This window comes from Rhynchophorus ferrugineus, unplaced genomic scaffold (assembly GCF_030347505.1).
Source record: "Rhynchophorus ferrugineus isolate W39M unplaced genomic scaffold, kcgeb_rfMv2 rfM1, whole genome shotgun sequence".
In the NCBI taxonomy this organism is placed as follows: Eukaryota; Metazoa; Arthropoda; class Insecta; order Coleoptera; family Curculionidae; genus Rhynchophorus; species Rhynchophorus ferrugineus.
In genome coordinates, this window is record NW_027472580.1 from 21,042,543 (window position 1) to 21,057,538 (window position 14,996).

General features: G+C 31.3%; 2 protein-coding genes across 4 annotated transcripts; one reads left to right on the plus strand and one right to left on the minus strand.

The window, feature by feature from the left end:
- Positions 1–1,841: 1,841 nt before the first annotated feature.
- frj (membrane bound O-acyltransferase domain containing farjavit) lies at positions 1,842–3,885 on the minus strand. The gene is made up of 8 exons (XM_076418969.1): positions 3,599–3,885; positions 3,417–3,550; positions 3,211–3,363; positions 3,002–3,156; positions 2,730–2,944; positions 2,521–2,676; positions 2,312–2,471; positions 1,842–2,257 (listed from the first exon to the last, which is right to left on the minus strand). Exons 1-8 carry the CDS (start codon positions 3,808–3,810, stop codon positions 2,063–2,065), a joined length of 1,380 nt encoding a protein of 459 aa, XP_076275084.1. The 5' UTR covers positions 3,811–3,885; the 3' UTR covers positions 1,842–2,062.
- A 102-nt stretch (positions 3,886–3,987) lies between these two features.
- garz (Sec7 domain-containing protein garz) lies at positions 3,988–14,532 on the plus strand. Of its 3 annotated transcripts, none has more exons than XM_076418960.1 (32): positions 3,988–4,199; positions 4,322–4,549; positions 4,603–4,830; positions 4,885–5,085; positions 5,141–5,343; positions 5,391–5,608; positions 5,668–5,836; positions 5,899–6,045; positions 6,118–6,340; positions 6,397–6,581; positions 6,636–6,786; positions 6,846–7,021; positions 7,097–7,305; positions 8,153–8,271; positions 8,322–8,554; positions 10,088–10,215; positions 10,269–10,378; positions 10,441–10,560; positions 10,655–10,829; positions 10,883–11,265; positions 11,318–11,496; positions 11,553–11,637; positions 11,713–11,853; positions 11,909–12,090; positions 12,172–12,333; positions 12,394–12,591; positions 12,646–12,840; positions 12,907–13,011; positions 13,072–13,209; positions 13,285–13,441; positions 13,499–13,643; positions 13,711–14,532. In XM_076418960.1, exons 1-32 carry the CDS (start codon positions 4,127–4,129, stop codon positions 14,027–14,029), a joined length of 5,685 nt encoding a protein of 1,894 aa, XP_076275075.1. In that variant the 5' UTR covers positions 3,988–4,126; the 3' UTR covers positions 14,030–14,532. The 3 variants fall into 3 exon arrangements, with proteins under 3 accessions (XP_076275075.1, XP_076275076.1, XP_076275077.1); XM_076418961.1 differs by having other exon boundaries at positions 11,330–11,496; XM_076418962.1 differs by having other exon boundaries at positions 3,989–4,199; positions 4,885–5,098; positions 5,150–5,343.
- Positions 14,533–14,996: the final 464 nt, after the last annotated feature.

Below are 14,996 nucleotides of genomic sequence, written 5' to 3' on the forward strand. Positions count from 1 at the left end.
AACGCGCCATTTCATAAAGCAAAACCAGTAGAAAGCACTTGGATGGGACATATTATCGCACTCGCTGTACTCTCCAAATTTTATACCGTCCGACTATCAACTTTTCGTAGCAATGGGATACGAGCTTGCAGAGCGGCACTAAAACGGCTTGACGAATGGTTCTCTCAAAGGACAAACAGTTATAAATTATAAATTGCCTGAAATATGGGCAAGATACATAGAATCAAATGGCCAATACTTTGAATGAATATTTATATTTGATTTTCTTGAAAATTATGCAGTTTTTTCTGAAAAAAACCGGTAACAACTTTTGGTACATCTGGTATACTAAATTTTGTACATTCACATATTACTGATGTATTTCCTTTGCATTTGCTTTTTTCACACCACCAATGTGTACAACAGTGTCAATGCCCATTCCATATTCTCATTAAATGTACGTGCTTACACTTATTTTTTATACTTTTTTTATACTTAATAACCACTAAGAACAATGGCACATAACAGGTCAATTGAAAAGTTCCCGGCCTCACACACAGATGGCACTACTAGAATTAAATTCATATGCTTTTTAGTTAGCCCTAACCCTCAAAGGATGCGTGTATAAATTTGACAGCTGTCGGATTATTAATTTGTGAATTATATTTTGTATTTATTATATTTTGTATTTATTATAGTATTTTGAGTGAAGCAACTTTTGTTATTGTGAAAAAATGGATAAAAAGGAATTTCGCGTGTTGATAAACTTGTATACTTGTACAAAACTTGGCTTGATGCCGAGTTTCCGGACACTGCATCAGGAAAATCAACCAAGTATTGGTATGCTAAGTTTATACGTGGTGAAATGAGCATCGAAGACAGTGAACGCAGTGGACGCCCAAAATAGGTTGTTACTGACGAAAACATTTAAAAAATCCACAAAAAGGTTTTTAATGACCGTAAATTGAAATTGAATGAAATAGCAGACACTCTAAATATCAACATCAAAAATATCAACTGAACGTGTACATCACATCATTCACGATTATTTTGGGTATGAGAAAGTCCTGTGCAAAGTGGATTCCCCGCGAGCTCACTTTCGACCAAAAACAACGACGAGTTGATAATTCGGAGCAGTGTTTGAAGATGATCAAGCGTAATAAACTCAAGTTTTTGCGTCGATATGTGACAATGGATGAAACCTGGCTCCATCATTTCACTCTGAAGTCCAATCGATAATCATCCGAGTGGACTGCACACGATAAACCCGCTCCAAAGCGTGGGAAAACGCAACAGTCGGCTGGCAAGGTTATGGCGTCTGTATTTTGGGATGCGCGTGGAATAATTTTCATTGACTACCTTGAAAAACAAAAAGAAGCCGAAATTATTCTTAACGAAAACTGATAACGATGAATCCTTAACGAGATCATCACCGAAGACCATGTAGATTACTATGTGCATACAGCAAATACTATATCCATGTTTCCTCTTATCAGACACAGAACCTAAATTACCAGCGCTTTCGGTCTATTGCAGAATAAAAGATGGTATCAATTAAATAACCGTTTTTTTAATAGATATATACGCTATCAAAACTACCGCAGAAAGTGTTAGCTCGTGACAATTATTTAATAAACATAAAATATATACAGTAAAATAGAATAAGTTATTTCAAATAAAAACAGGCATTTTAGATTAAAAAATGGCGGAACCAAAGTTGTACCCCCATGATATATAATGTAACACTTTTATATTAAAGCGTAATAAATTATTTATCAACTTGTATGTATGCAAATTAAACTTAGTAGAACACTTTCTTAAGTGAGTTTAATACTTTGAGGCCAAAAATAAAAACGACATCATCACATGTATTATATTTTATTGGAATTTTGATTTAAATTACAAATTTACCACGATTCTGTTTTCACTGCTACTCTTATTTTTCTTGTTACTGTTACACTTTATCATATATATATATATATATATATATATATATATATATATATATATATATATATATATATATATATATATATATATATTTCTTTTTTTGATTATCACAAAGATATTTTAATAAATAAATTTAATAAGATTTCTTATACTTTATCAGTATTACACCAATTAAATACAAGCCTATTTGGAAAAATATCATCCAGTGATATACTGAATTGTAATAATGTATGATTTTGTTCACTTGTAGTAAACTAAATGCCAGTGCAGCATAGGAGAAGAACTGCATTTTCAAAAATAGCATTATTAGATACCCTATATTCTTTGGCTAAAAATATGTATATGAAAATATAAAATGTATAGCAATAAATAACAGAGATACCAGAAGGAAATTGTTCTTCAGCAAGATTTTAGCCCATACATCTTCAACAATAAGTCCAAATGGTATCATTCCAACTGATATATAATATCCAGAATACACTCCATGCCACATTCCTGATACAAACATTGTTGCAAATGTTCTATATTTCTTACTCGGGTATCTAAAGAGTTGTTATATCATACCGACCTTTAAATTAAAAACTACCTTACCTTTTATAAATGCATGTTGCTAACCAATACTGAACAGTCATATTCCAATTCCTCATTCCCTCTCTTAGTGTGGGGTAAAATTCAGTTGCATAGGTGTTAATATTATGTACAGTCTCGTAGTCATACTCAGTTTTTTTTAGTAAATTATCATCCTTACTAATATTAAAATATTTTTTAGATAAAATACTTAAAGATACTACAAAAATTACCAAATTTCATCAAGTTTAGTATATTTTTCTGTAGGTCCATGTCCAGGTTCATTTTTACAAAACTTAGGGTATACTCCTAAGCCTCCCATTATACAAACACATTCAGATAATATTAAACCAATGTAGATTCTCATTCTAAAGTTTAAAAATGTGGGCCAAATATACCAATATCTATATAAAAATGACCTTTGGTCAAATTCAACTGTTGTTAAATACTATAATATCAATATGAAGTTTAACTTATTATTATATATATCTTTTTTAATACTTACAGATAGTGGCCAAAAATAATCAGTTAACAAATAAACAGCTGCAAATATTGGAAGGTATGGTATAAATTTTCTTTTTATTTCCTGTGTATAATTATCATTTTGATTAAATGTTTTATATAAATGGTCATAATAAGTTTTATATTTGAAATATGGTCCTTCAACAAATAATTTTAGTTACAAACTATGAATAAACCTTGAAAACAATTAACCTGTTAATACACCAATATAATGAATTGAATAACAAAATATATCCCAATGTTTCAGATTCAATTCATGTACTTCATTTTTCTGAGATTCATCATGTCTTTTAATGCCACATGTTTTTTTATTGATATATTCAGTATTTACTTCAAATGCTAGACCTATTAATATAACCAGTAAGATAAATTCTATAAAATATTCTAAAATATCTTACCTACCAACTTCAAAGTCAGTATCATTTGAATTAAATTTGTATGATTTGGTGGGTATGGTAATCCAAAATAAATAGTCATTCGGAAAAAGATCAAATACAAAAATGAAAAAATAAAAGACATTATATGGCAATAACTACAAAATAGAAAATACTTAATTTGAAAATAAAATGATTTATTTTACCTTTTATTTATATGTAGTATAATAAAGGAATTCACAAATATAGTAATTAATGTATGTATTATGTGTAATTTTGATACCGCCAAAATTATTAACAAACCTATCATAGCACCTAATTTCATTTTTAAACGGGGATCTTTTAATTTTCGATAGTAAAATCCAAAACCTATTGAGAAAGTTAGAAAAAATAAATATAAATAATCATCAGAATTCATGGTGACTATAAATTAAGTAATAAATTTAACTATAAACATTCGAAACTTGGTATTTGATTGACTATCAGCTGATACACAAATCTTCTGTTCTACTTTAAAAGGTCAAATGCATGTCAAGTGTCAAACGCCAAAAGAAGATAAATATAGTTTACCTAACCGTAAGTGCCATCTATATCTTATTATAGGAATGACTTCTTGGAAACTAGATATAATATGTGATCTGTCAAACTTCAGATGTGTTGGAATTTCACCTATTGGTTGACGTGTTAAAATGTAAACATTTTCTAAAGTATCTAATCAAATTTTTAAAGTAGCTATGGCTTTACCAGGCAATGGCATATTCGTCGTTAAGGGCGAAATGACCATTCTTATGGCCGCTTTAAAAAGAGGTAATTATAAATGGGGACATAGATTGTCTCTTGTAAGGAAAATATGTTAAGACTTCCTGAAATATTTTTCTTAGAAGACATGTAACTAAATTGCTTTATTACAAAAATTTTCATTATTTAAGGGGCTAGATGGTCATCTCATTCATATCAGGATGAAGAAGCAGACTTATTAATGAAGAATTTTCAAGAATTAAAAGATATACTTATTAAAATCGATGACCTAAGGCTCATAGAACCTGATGTATTTTTAAGTCCATTTTTAGATGTCATTCGCAGTGAAGAAACTACTGGACCTGTTACTAGTTTGGCATTAGCAGCAGTAAATAAATTTCTGTCATATGGATTAATAGGTCATTTTTAAATGAAGTGTTTTGATTGTAATTTCATTTACATTTTCTTGTAGATCCAACACATTCCTCTGTTCCACAAACTGTACATAACATAGCAGATGCTGTTACTCATGCACGTTTTGTTGGTACAGATCTCTCTTCAGATGGTGTGGTGTTAATGAGAATATTGCAAGTATTAAGAACATTAACGTTAACACCAGAAGGAGCTATGCTTACAAATGAAAGTTTATGTGAAATAATGCTAAGTTGCTTTAGAATATGTTTTGAAACACGTATTCATGGTAAAGTATATAGAAAGGCTTTGTTATAAAGTTAGTACTATAAATAATTTTTAGAATTGTTAAAGAAAACAGCGGAATACTATTTAAAGGATATGGTTCAGTTAGTATTTATGAGATTACCCCAATTTTCAGATGACACCAGATCTTTGGGTGTCAAGCATTTAAAAATGAGAGCTGGTACTGCTATGGAGCAGACAAAATTGAAAAAGAAGGGTAGACATTCATTTAGAAAAAAAAGTAATTCTGAGGAAAAAGGTTAATTTTTCATGTAAAAAATCATGGTCATATTTTTATGTTTATTTTCTTATAGGTTTATCAGAAGATACAACAAATAAATCAGTCTCTAGTGACCATAATCATTCTGTTTTATCAGAACAATCCAGTAATGTTGTAGATGTTCAAAATCAATTAGTCCGTGAAGAGAATACTTCTTCAGATTATGTTCAAGATAACAATATTGAAAATTTAAATGCCGACTCATCTAATCATAGCAATAGTAGTGAATCAGTAGAGGTAATTTTTATGTGATACAAAATTCCATTATACATTTTTTTTTTTAGTCCAATAAAAGTAATTTAGATTGTGATCCTGTCAATGCTGAAACTGGAGAAAAACCAGCTATTGTTACATCCTTAACATCTCATTCTGAAAACATAGTATCACCAAATGATGAAAATAAAGAATATGTCAATCAAAGGGGTATAAGATTCACTCCTCAAACGCAAGATGAGCTTGTTTTAGTTCCTTATGGACTTGCATGTGTTAGAGAATTATTTAGGTAATTGATTATTCTCTGTTTAAAATATATTTTTTGCTTTTTGTTATATGTTTATGTAGGTTTTTAATAAGCTTATGCAATCCAAATGACAAAATGAACACTGAAGTAATGATCCATTTGGGTTTAACTTTATTAACTGTGGCTTTTGAAGTGGGGGCAGATAGTATTGGCAAACACCCTGCCCTTCTGTCATTAGTTCGAGATGATTTATGTAGAAATTTATTTTCTGTGAGTTCCCTATATTTAGATACAATTTAAACAAAGCATAATGTAATCTATGTTTGTTAAAGCTTTTAAATTCAGAAAGGATTTCGATATTTGCAGCTGATTTACAAGTTTCATTCTTGATGTTTGAGTCTTTAAGAACACATTTAAAATTTCAAATGGAGAAGTATTTAACTAGACTCATCGATATAATTATTAATGATAGTCAAAAGGTAAATATATCAATAGTAATTTGATTATTATATACTGTTCTATTAAACTCAAAATGTTTTAACTATTTTCAGGTTACATATGAGCATAAAGAAATCGCATTAGATAATATTTTACAACTCTGGAGAATTCCTGGATTTGTTAATGAGCTGTATTTAAATTATGATTGTGACATGTACTGTACAAATCTCTATGAAGATCTTACTAAATTATTAGCAAAAAATGCTTATTCTGCTTCTGTTGGTGTTTGGCATACTCACCTATTGTCTTTGGATGCACTTCTTACAGTTATAGAAGGTATTTACAGTGATATCAACAATTTAATAATAAATAGGAAGTTTATTATGTTTTAGGCATAGAAAATCACTGTTTAGGAAACAAAGTTTTACAAGATTCCACTAGCAACAATCAGTCAACAAAAGAAAGTGATGGAGTCATAGAAAGCATTAGTAATATTTTAGGAAAAACTAATAGAATAAAATTCTGTGAAAACATACCAGCATTATCAGATTTATTAGTAAAGAAAAATATCAAAAAGGTTGTTATAATGGTTTAACTTATATAATATAATTTAGACTGATTTCCATTGTAGTGGTTGCCACAAGGTACTGAGTATTTCAATTCAAAGCCGAAGAAAGGCATACAATTTTTTCAAGAACATGGTGTTCTGAAAAGTGACTTAGATGTTTATGAGGTAGCATTATTTTTAAAGGAAAACCCGGCATTGGATAAGAAAATGATAGGTAATTTTACTTATATTTAATTTTTGATCTACGTTGGTTATTGTTTTTTATATTTATAGGAGAATATATTAGTAATAGGAGTAACTTAAATATATTAGAAGCATTTGTAAAAACATTTGATTTCACTGGAGTACGAATAGACGAGGCCCTACGTAGTTTTTTAGAAACATTCAGATTACCAGGGGAGGCCCCAACAATATCATTAATTTTGGAGCATTTTGCCGAGCATTGGCATGTGAGTATAATTTCCTTTAAACCGTAAAGCTCAACACTTAATATACAGAAAATACAGAAAATTAATTAATTACAGAAAAGTAATGGGGAACCATTCGCCGATGTAGATTCAGCGTTTACATTAGCTTATGCTGTTATAATGCTTAATGTGGATCAACATAACGAAAATGCGAAAAAACAGACCATTCCAATGTCAGACGTTGCGTTCAAAAAGAATTTAAAAGGCGTTAATGGTGGCAATGATTTTGACGAGCAAATGTTGGATGAAATATACACAACCATTAAGTAAGTTGTGTTTTCACGTTATTAGAGTGAAAATTATTCTAGTTGATTTTTGCAAGTATTATAAATATTAATCAGAACGGTCTGACAGAAAAATTACACATGTATGTATGTGATGTATAATTAATAACATATCCAGTCTGTGACGTTTCATCAGGGTAGATTGAAATAAAGACTTTAGTTTTTAAATTATCTTTAAATATGTGCAAAGTGTCAAATTCCTGTGCACCTTTACAGAATGTTTGACGATCAGTACCATGTATCAGTGTCAAAAGAACATTATCAAAAAGATGCTTCGCCTAAAAAGAATCCGTTGTCCCAGTTGCAGCTCAAACTTTCTTCAGCATTTTTTATAGCGATTTTCGAATAATAGTTGTTTCATTTTATCACATTACGCAACATGTTTTGTCAAGCCAAAAATGCTCTCAAATGTTGACCTCCTTTTTCATTATTTTACGCATATTTTTTATTATAGTGATGTTTATGCCCTTATCAACTTTTGACTTCTTCATGTATTTTGTAGCCGCTTCTTAGGCCATCCAAGAACTTCTGAATTTCTTAACATAGACAGAGTATTCATGACGATGTACGCCTTTCTTCTATGTTTCCAGCTCCTACTCTCTCGTACTTATTCATTTTTAAACGTGTTCCGTTGTAACGACATATCAATAATAAAAACTTGTACACACTCTTGTCAAACAGGCAATATTTATAATAGTTAATATATTTTATAATTCTATTTTAGTTAATTTAGTTTTCAGTTTAGTTTTATAATTAATTTTATTAGTTTTTATGATTTTAAAATAGTTCAATAATTTTTTAATTGTTTCTCCATTAACTCTCTTTACAGAAATGATGAAATTGTAATGCCAGCGGAACAGACAGGATTAGTAAGAGAAAATTATTTGTGGAAGGTATTGTTGAGAAAAGGAGCTTCAAAGGAAGGCTTATATATGCATATTCCTCAGGGTAAGTTGCTTGAGCTATCTAGAATTAATTTGTAAATATCGTGTTTATAGGAACATATGATTCTGAACTATTTAAATTGATATATGGACCAGTAGTGGCCGCATTATGTGGCGTTTATGAGAAATCCGAGGAGTCATCCATATTTAAACATATAATAATGGGATTTGAAAAATGTTCGACAGTAGCAGCGCAATTCGGCATGACAGAAAACTTGGATACACTTATATTGTCCCTTTGTAAATTTACAATATTTTTCAATCAGAAGCGCCAACACAATATCACAGTAAGTATGCTAAAAGACATAATTTTCATTTACTGTATTATCATTTCATACTACAATATATTTTGTTTGAGTATAAGTTCTGAATAGATCCAGTTTTTTACTCGAAATTAGTTCCGACACAATTGGAAAATAGAATTTTCCAATTGTGTCGGCCAATTGGCCATTGGTTCCAATTGGCCTGGAACGACGTGTTAATTTCGGCGGTGTTTAACTTGTTGCTACATGTTTCAGTAGTATGTGTGTAAAACTTTATCAGTTTGGATGTTAATATATACATCAAAATATCGACTCTCCATTTAGTGGCCGAATTGGAAACAACAAATTCAGTAAAAAATCAGCCAATGCCCTTATATAATAAACTTCAGAATCGACAGAGACGTTGCCATTGACCGTAAAAGTAGAACCCAAGGCAAAGTAGGCAGTCAATTCAGAACTTAAGCCTGTTCTTGTACAAGATACACCTTTTAAGCCAAAGGTGAAAAAGCCAAACCTTAAAGAAAAATCCTATGTCTTGATCCATAACCAGTCTACTTCTCGATCAATATGCTGTTGGTGCTTTTAGAGTTCTAATATTCTTCAGCAAATATTGCTATTGTTGGCGATCGACCTCAGCCGTTCTGGCGTCAAACAATATTAGTCTCTATTTTTTAGATAGCTTTCAATGATCTTGATCCATGTATTTTTGGAGCACTCGCTGTATCTTTCATCCAGAAGATTGATTTCATCACAGAGGTCTGGAAGGAATTCATTCACCTTTCATTTGACTGACAAGTTCAAACTATTATAATCGACCTCTCTGATTTTATTCTCTAACTGTGCATTGATTGCCGCGTTTGTAAGACGATCCGGGGTTACTATCATGTTGACAAGTAGTAGAGACGACTCCTTGGTGAATACCAGCTTAGATCTCCAATGAATAATAAATCATTCTGCTATGGGACCATTAAGATGCTTGAAAAAGTCTAATCTTTTTAAAACATATTCAGCTTCGAAAGCTGCTAGTGTAGTAGTACTGGCAGCGTATGATAAAGTACAGTAGTATCTACACAATCACGATTTAGTCCAAATTCTGTTTCCAAATCCTGTTGCTTCGGGATTTCTTCTTCGAAGTATTATTCCTATAATTTTTATAACACTTTTCCGACAATTGATAGGAGACTTATTCCTCGATAGTTTTTAAAATGTTTCATTACGACCTTTTTTTAATGCTGAAATAATCCGGAATTTCGCCAAATCTGCGTAATCAGAACGTGAAGCCGTTGAAATAATGTTTCTCCATCGGCCTTAATCATTTCTGCTGTTGGTCGATTTTAGCTTCTTACCACAACTTGATTTTGATAGAATAAGAATATAAAATTTGACAAAGAATAATAATCTTAGTCACTCACACTAAGTAACTTTGTAGCTTTATGAAATGATCTCTATGTTGGTAACATGTTAGTTAGATCTTTTTTTAAGAGATATTGATATTGCTATAACAAAATTAAAAAAGAAATAAAATTCAGCAATTTAAATGAGATTTTTTCGATATAGATATCCTTTGGTGCTGACCAGAAGGCTCAGCTTGCTCTCAAGACTGTATTTTCACTAGCCCATCTTCATGGAGATAACATCAGGGAAAGCTGGAAACATATATTTGATTTGATTCAATCTTTATACAGGTATTCGTTTTTCAATTCATGATATACTTGTATTGGCAAGTTTTTCCTTTTAGTAACAATTTACTGCCTAAAGGATTTGTTGAAGCAGAAGACTTTATCGATCAGAGTGGAAGAATTATATTATCTTATAAGGAAACGGAAAATTTACAAAAACAGGACACTGGTAAGATTAATACATTAGCAATATGTAACGTTTTAAAAAAATTGGTCTTGACAAATTTACAGGTTTATTAAGTTCATTGTATTCATATATGGTGTCAGCCGAAAATTTATCTAAAATACCGTCCCCAGAAGAACAACAGTATATTGAAATTGCAAAAGAATGCCTAAAAGACTGCAATCTAGGTAAATGGATTAATCTCGTATATCAACTTTCGGGATAATTAATTTTCTTTGTGATACAGCATATTTTTATATTAAATAATTGAATATGTTTTAGATCAAATTATTACTGATTCCAAATTTTTGCATGAGCAGTCCTTATTGGAATTAGTGAAAGCTTTAATTGACTTATCCAGAGGCCCTGATGTACAAAAATCGTTAGGTTATACATATAATGAGAGCATCACAGTGTTTTTCATGGAATTGCTGTTTAAAATTGTCATTCAAAATAGGTATGTTCAGTAGATATAATTTTATATTGGATAAATAGATTTTGTGTCTTCAGGGATCGCGTAATGACTGTTTGGCAGCCAGTTAGGGATCATATTTATACTCTCGTCATGAATGCGTCACTATTCGATTATCAATTTTTGTTAGAACGTTCGGTTATTGGTTTGTTGCGTATAGCAATCAGACTAATGAGAAATGAGGAAATGTGTCCAATAGTCATACAGTCTCTAAGAATGCTACTTCTATTGAAAAGCGCTACTTTATGTAGAATATCTACACAAATTTCTTTTGGTTTATATGAATTGCTGAAGACTTCTGCACAAAACATTCACACTAGCACTGACTGGACCATAATATTTACATTGCTAGAATGTGTGGGTGCAGGAGCGCAACCTCCTAAACCAATTGCTGACGATGGTGCTCATCATATTGATCCAGGTATATTAAGTTGTTTTCTTAAATTTCTAATTATTTTTGTTCTACAATCCAGGTACGAAATCAGAAGGTGAAAACCAAATAAATAGTGATGATGAAAGTGTTATCTCAGATCGGGGTTATACTTCAGATACAGAATTAGCCAAAAGTCCAAAAAATACCGAAAGGGCACCCAGTCCGTTTATAGTGCCTAATTCTCCCATAGGAACCCCAAATGCGGGTGGATGGATTCTTGTAAGAATAGTATACATTTTATGTTTATATATAGTGTATTTGCTTTCTTTTTTTAGGTTGGCAATGAAGGTGAAATACAACCAGTAGTTGGTCGTACTGTGCCACCTACTCAGTATGGAATAGCTTTGGAAAGAAGCTTAGGTAAATATATTTTTATTCTATTTGTTATTAAAATTATTTAAGTAGCTATCATTTTTGAAAGTATAATGTTTTTAGGACCTTATAATCCGATAAGTTTGATAAAGTGCTGTGAAAGTTTAGCTTTTCTAGTCAGAGATGTAGCGCATATTACTCCATACAATTTTGATATTTGTGTTCACTGTATAAGAACATTCGTGGAAGCCAGTTTACAAGAATGTAACTTTAATAATCGCACGCTATAACAATTTGTTTTAACTGTAATCGTTTGCAGCCAAAAAGGGCGTAAGAAAGACAATCGCTAGTAAGCGGATTAATGATTCAAGAGAGTCGAGACTGCGCCGAAAGAATTCGAGCCGAAGAAATCCAGAAAATGCCAAATCCAAAAGTCCAACAAGTAGTCCTGATGAAGATAATAGTAGTGATAACGATTGCCTTGGCGGTTACCATCATTTGGTAAGATAAATAAGCCATTAAACATAAGTTGTAACAAATCAGTGTTATTCTTTGTTTAAATATTATATTTTATTTTTAAAGTTACTGGATTTGATGCACACTCTTCATACTAGAACGGCTCAAATCTTTAAATGGTGGGCAGAGGAAGGTGGGGAGATTGCTCAAGAAACTTCTCTTTGGACACAGGGTTGGTGTCCATTATTGCAAGGCATTGCTAGAATGTGTTGTGATCGTCGAGAACAGGCAATATAACATCTACATTGTTTTTATTGTTTTAATGTTAATCATTTTTATATTTTCTAGGTGAGGATCAGCGCCATAGCATTTTTACAAAGAGCCCTATTGGTTCACGATCTTCAAACTCTCACTGGACCTGAGTGGGAACAATGTTTCCATAGGGTCCTATTTCCACTCCTAAACTATCTTCTGCAACCCATTAATCCTAAGGAGCCAGTGGCGATGGCTGAATTTAGAAACAGGGCGGCAACGGTTTTGTCAAAAGCAAGTACTTTGGTTTTATTCTCAAATATACAATAATAAATAACCTATATTTAGGTCTTTTTACATCACCTTACACCACTACTATCGTTGCCAACTTTTGCAAATCTATGGTCTAATATACTAGATTTTATGGAAAAGTATATGCATGCAGATAAAAGTGATATCCTTTATGAAGCTATCCCAGAACTACTTAAAAATATGCTTCTCGTTATGAATTCAGCAAAAGTATTCGACGGGCCAGACGGAAAGGTATGAATTTGCTTTGTTTATATATTCTTTTTGTATTCTATGTATTTTTGTAATTCTGTTATTTAGAATCAATTATGGCTTGTTACTTGGGACAAAATTGGAAAATTCCTGCCTAATTTAAAACATGAACTATTTAAAGAAAGCGATGATGAAATTACTCATATCGAAAAGGTATTTTATTGGATACCAATTAAAATTTCACCAAATATATTTTGTGATACTTTTTCTTAGGAACCTGTTCAAGGTGTACCAAAGACTGTAAATCCTATTCAACATAACATCGAGAATTTAACGAGATCGAGCATAATATTGCAGCCTCCTATATCTCAGCAACAAGTTTCTTCTCATTTATTTGCCCATTTGGGACAAGTAAGCATATTTTGTTTTAATTCCACATGACATTTTTTATGTAATGAATGCTAAAGATATAATTTTGTTTTTAAGATGATTTCGACTCCCATTGGTAGTAATCATGTAACTGAAACTTCAACGATTGTCTCATCTACAGGCAATCAAACCTTTGTTATGCAACCGACATTACAGCCAGGCTTACCTTATATGCCTAATTTACTGACAAATGTAGTTAGTTCTCCTTCTCAAGGTAACCCATAGTAGTTAATTTATAATATTTTACTTATATTACGTGTGTTATTTTTAGTTTCGGTAGAAGCTGACCAGCATACTTTTCCGATTTTGTATAATACTCCAACCGTTATTCCTAGTACCACTACCACTGAAGTACAACCCCTCTCTTTATATGCCGATTATATGGGTAATCCTTACAATGCGCATGGTAGCAATAGGTAAAGTAGAAGACTTAAATAATGATTTTGTATCTCTTTCATTCATTCTAAAAAATTATATTGTTAGGGATGATAAAATACCAAGCCTGGTAAAAGAAGAGCCAATTAATCAAAATACAGCTGCGACGACTATCTCAAAGCAAACGGAGGAAGAAATTACTGTATCGGAAACCGATGGGATGTCTGTAGTTGCTAATTCTAATCAATTCAATCGAACTATGATCGAAAACGATGGCATAGCACAGCCAACAGCATTCTTCCAATCATCTAATTATTTTAATGCGACCTCATTTATTCCAGAAGGAAGTGAAATACTTTTTGGTGTAAACAAAGATGTTGAAAAAATTCCACTTAGTAATACCACGCCTCCAAGTTCAGACGTTTAATTAAGAACCAAAAAGGCATTATTTCTTTAAAAAAGCAAATGTTTATATTTTTTGCTCAACGAAACGACTTAAATAGCCTTCTACCAGATTGATTTTATACTAAATATTGTACAGTGTAATATATTTTCAAAAACCGATATGTAAATGGTATAGTAAATTATAAACAATTTATAAAGTGTAATAGGTTTATATGTATGTATATTTTACTTATTGGTATAGTGAGAGCTGTTTTCAGTAGATTATTGGAGGCTTGATATATAAATGTTCTTGCACACATCAGTTATTAATTATAAAGTGTATGTAGGAAAAAAAATATATTTGAAAATGAAATTGTGATGTGCACTTTTTTCTTTATAAATAAATATAAAATTAAATACAGACATAAATGATTATTTTTTTGGTGTATCACTTTGTTTAATTATATGAATGAATCTGGATAAATTAGATTTAACATTATATGAACAATTCCATTGTAATATTACAATAATATAGTATTTCTTGCAGTTTTTTTTTTGATTATCCTTTGGAGTATGTAGGTTTTCTGCCAGTTTTGTATTGGTGGATCTAATTGTCAAATATTTTGGGTTACTTAGTGTTATCCATGTCCATATGTCCTCGTCGCTAATCGCCGAAGAGAGTATCAACCAATGACACTGCTAGCACAAAATTTGCACCAAACAGTAACTTTTTGTGGCTGCACTGTCGCCTGATTAATTTCATGTCGCAGGCCACATATGGCAACCATGTCAGCATAACCATTCAAAAATGTGTTTCGTCAGTAAAGATGATTTTTTGGGTAAACTAAGATCATAAAATTTATCATTTGGATCTGCTACTCAACCATGCAACTTTTGCAATGCTATGTCTTTTCTGGATTTGGGATTTTTTAAATCTAGTTATCATAGAAATACAGGCACATAGTGCACATTTACATAGCGTGATATAAAACAGTTGATTCCCAGCCATC

Bases quoted from the DNA above. Each gene is read 5' to 3' on its own strand.
- frj (XM_076418969.1), bottom strand. From the start codon at position 3,810: ATGAATTCTGATGATTATTTATATTTATTTTTTCTAACTTTCTCAATA. The intron at 3,551-3,598 runs GTAAAATAAATC...TCTATTTTGTAG, and splicing joins ATACTACATATAAATAAAAG to TTATTGCCATATAATGTCTT. The intron at 3,364-3,416 runs GTAAGATATTTT...TTATATTAATAG, and splicing joins ACTGACTTTGAAGTTGGTAG to GTCTAGCATTTGAAGTAAAT.
- garz (XM_076418960.1), top strand. From the start codon at position 4,127: ATGGCTTTACCAGGCAATGGCATATTCGTCGTTAAGGGCGAAATGACC. The intron at 10,379-10,440 runs GTAAGATTAATA...ACAAATTTACAG, and splicing joins TTTACAAAAACAGGACACTG to GTTTATTAAGTTCATTGTAT. The intron at 10,561-10,654 runs GTAAATGGATTA...AATATGTTTTAG, and splicing joins CCTAAAAGACTGCAATCTAG to ATCAAATTATTACTGATTCC.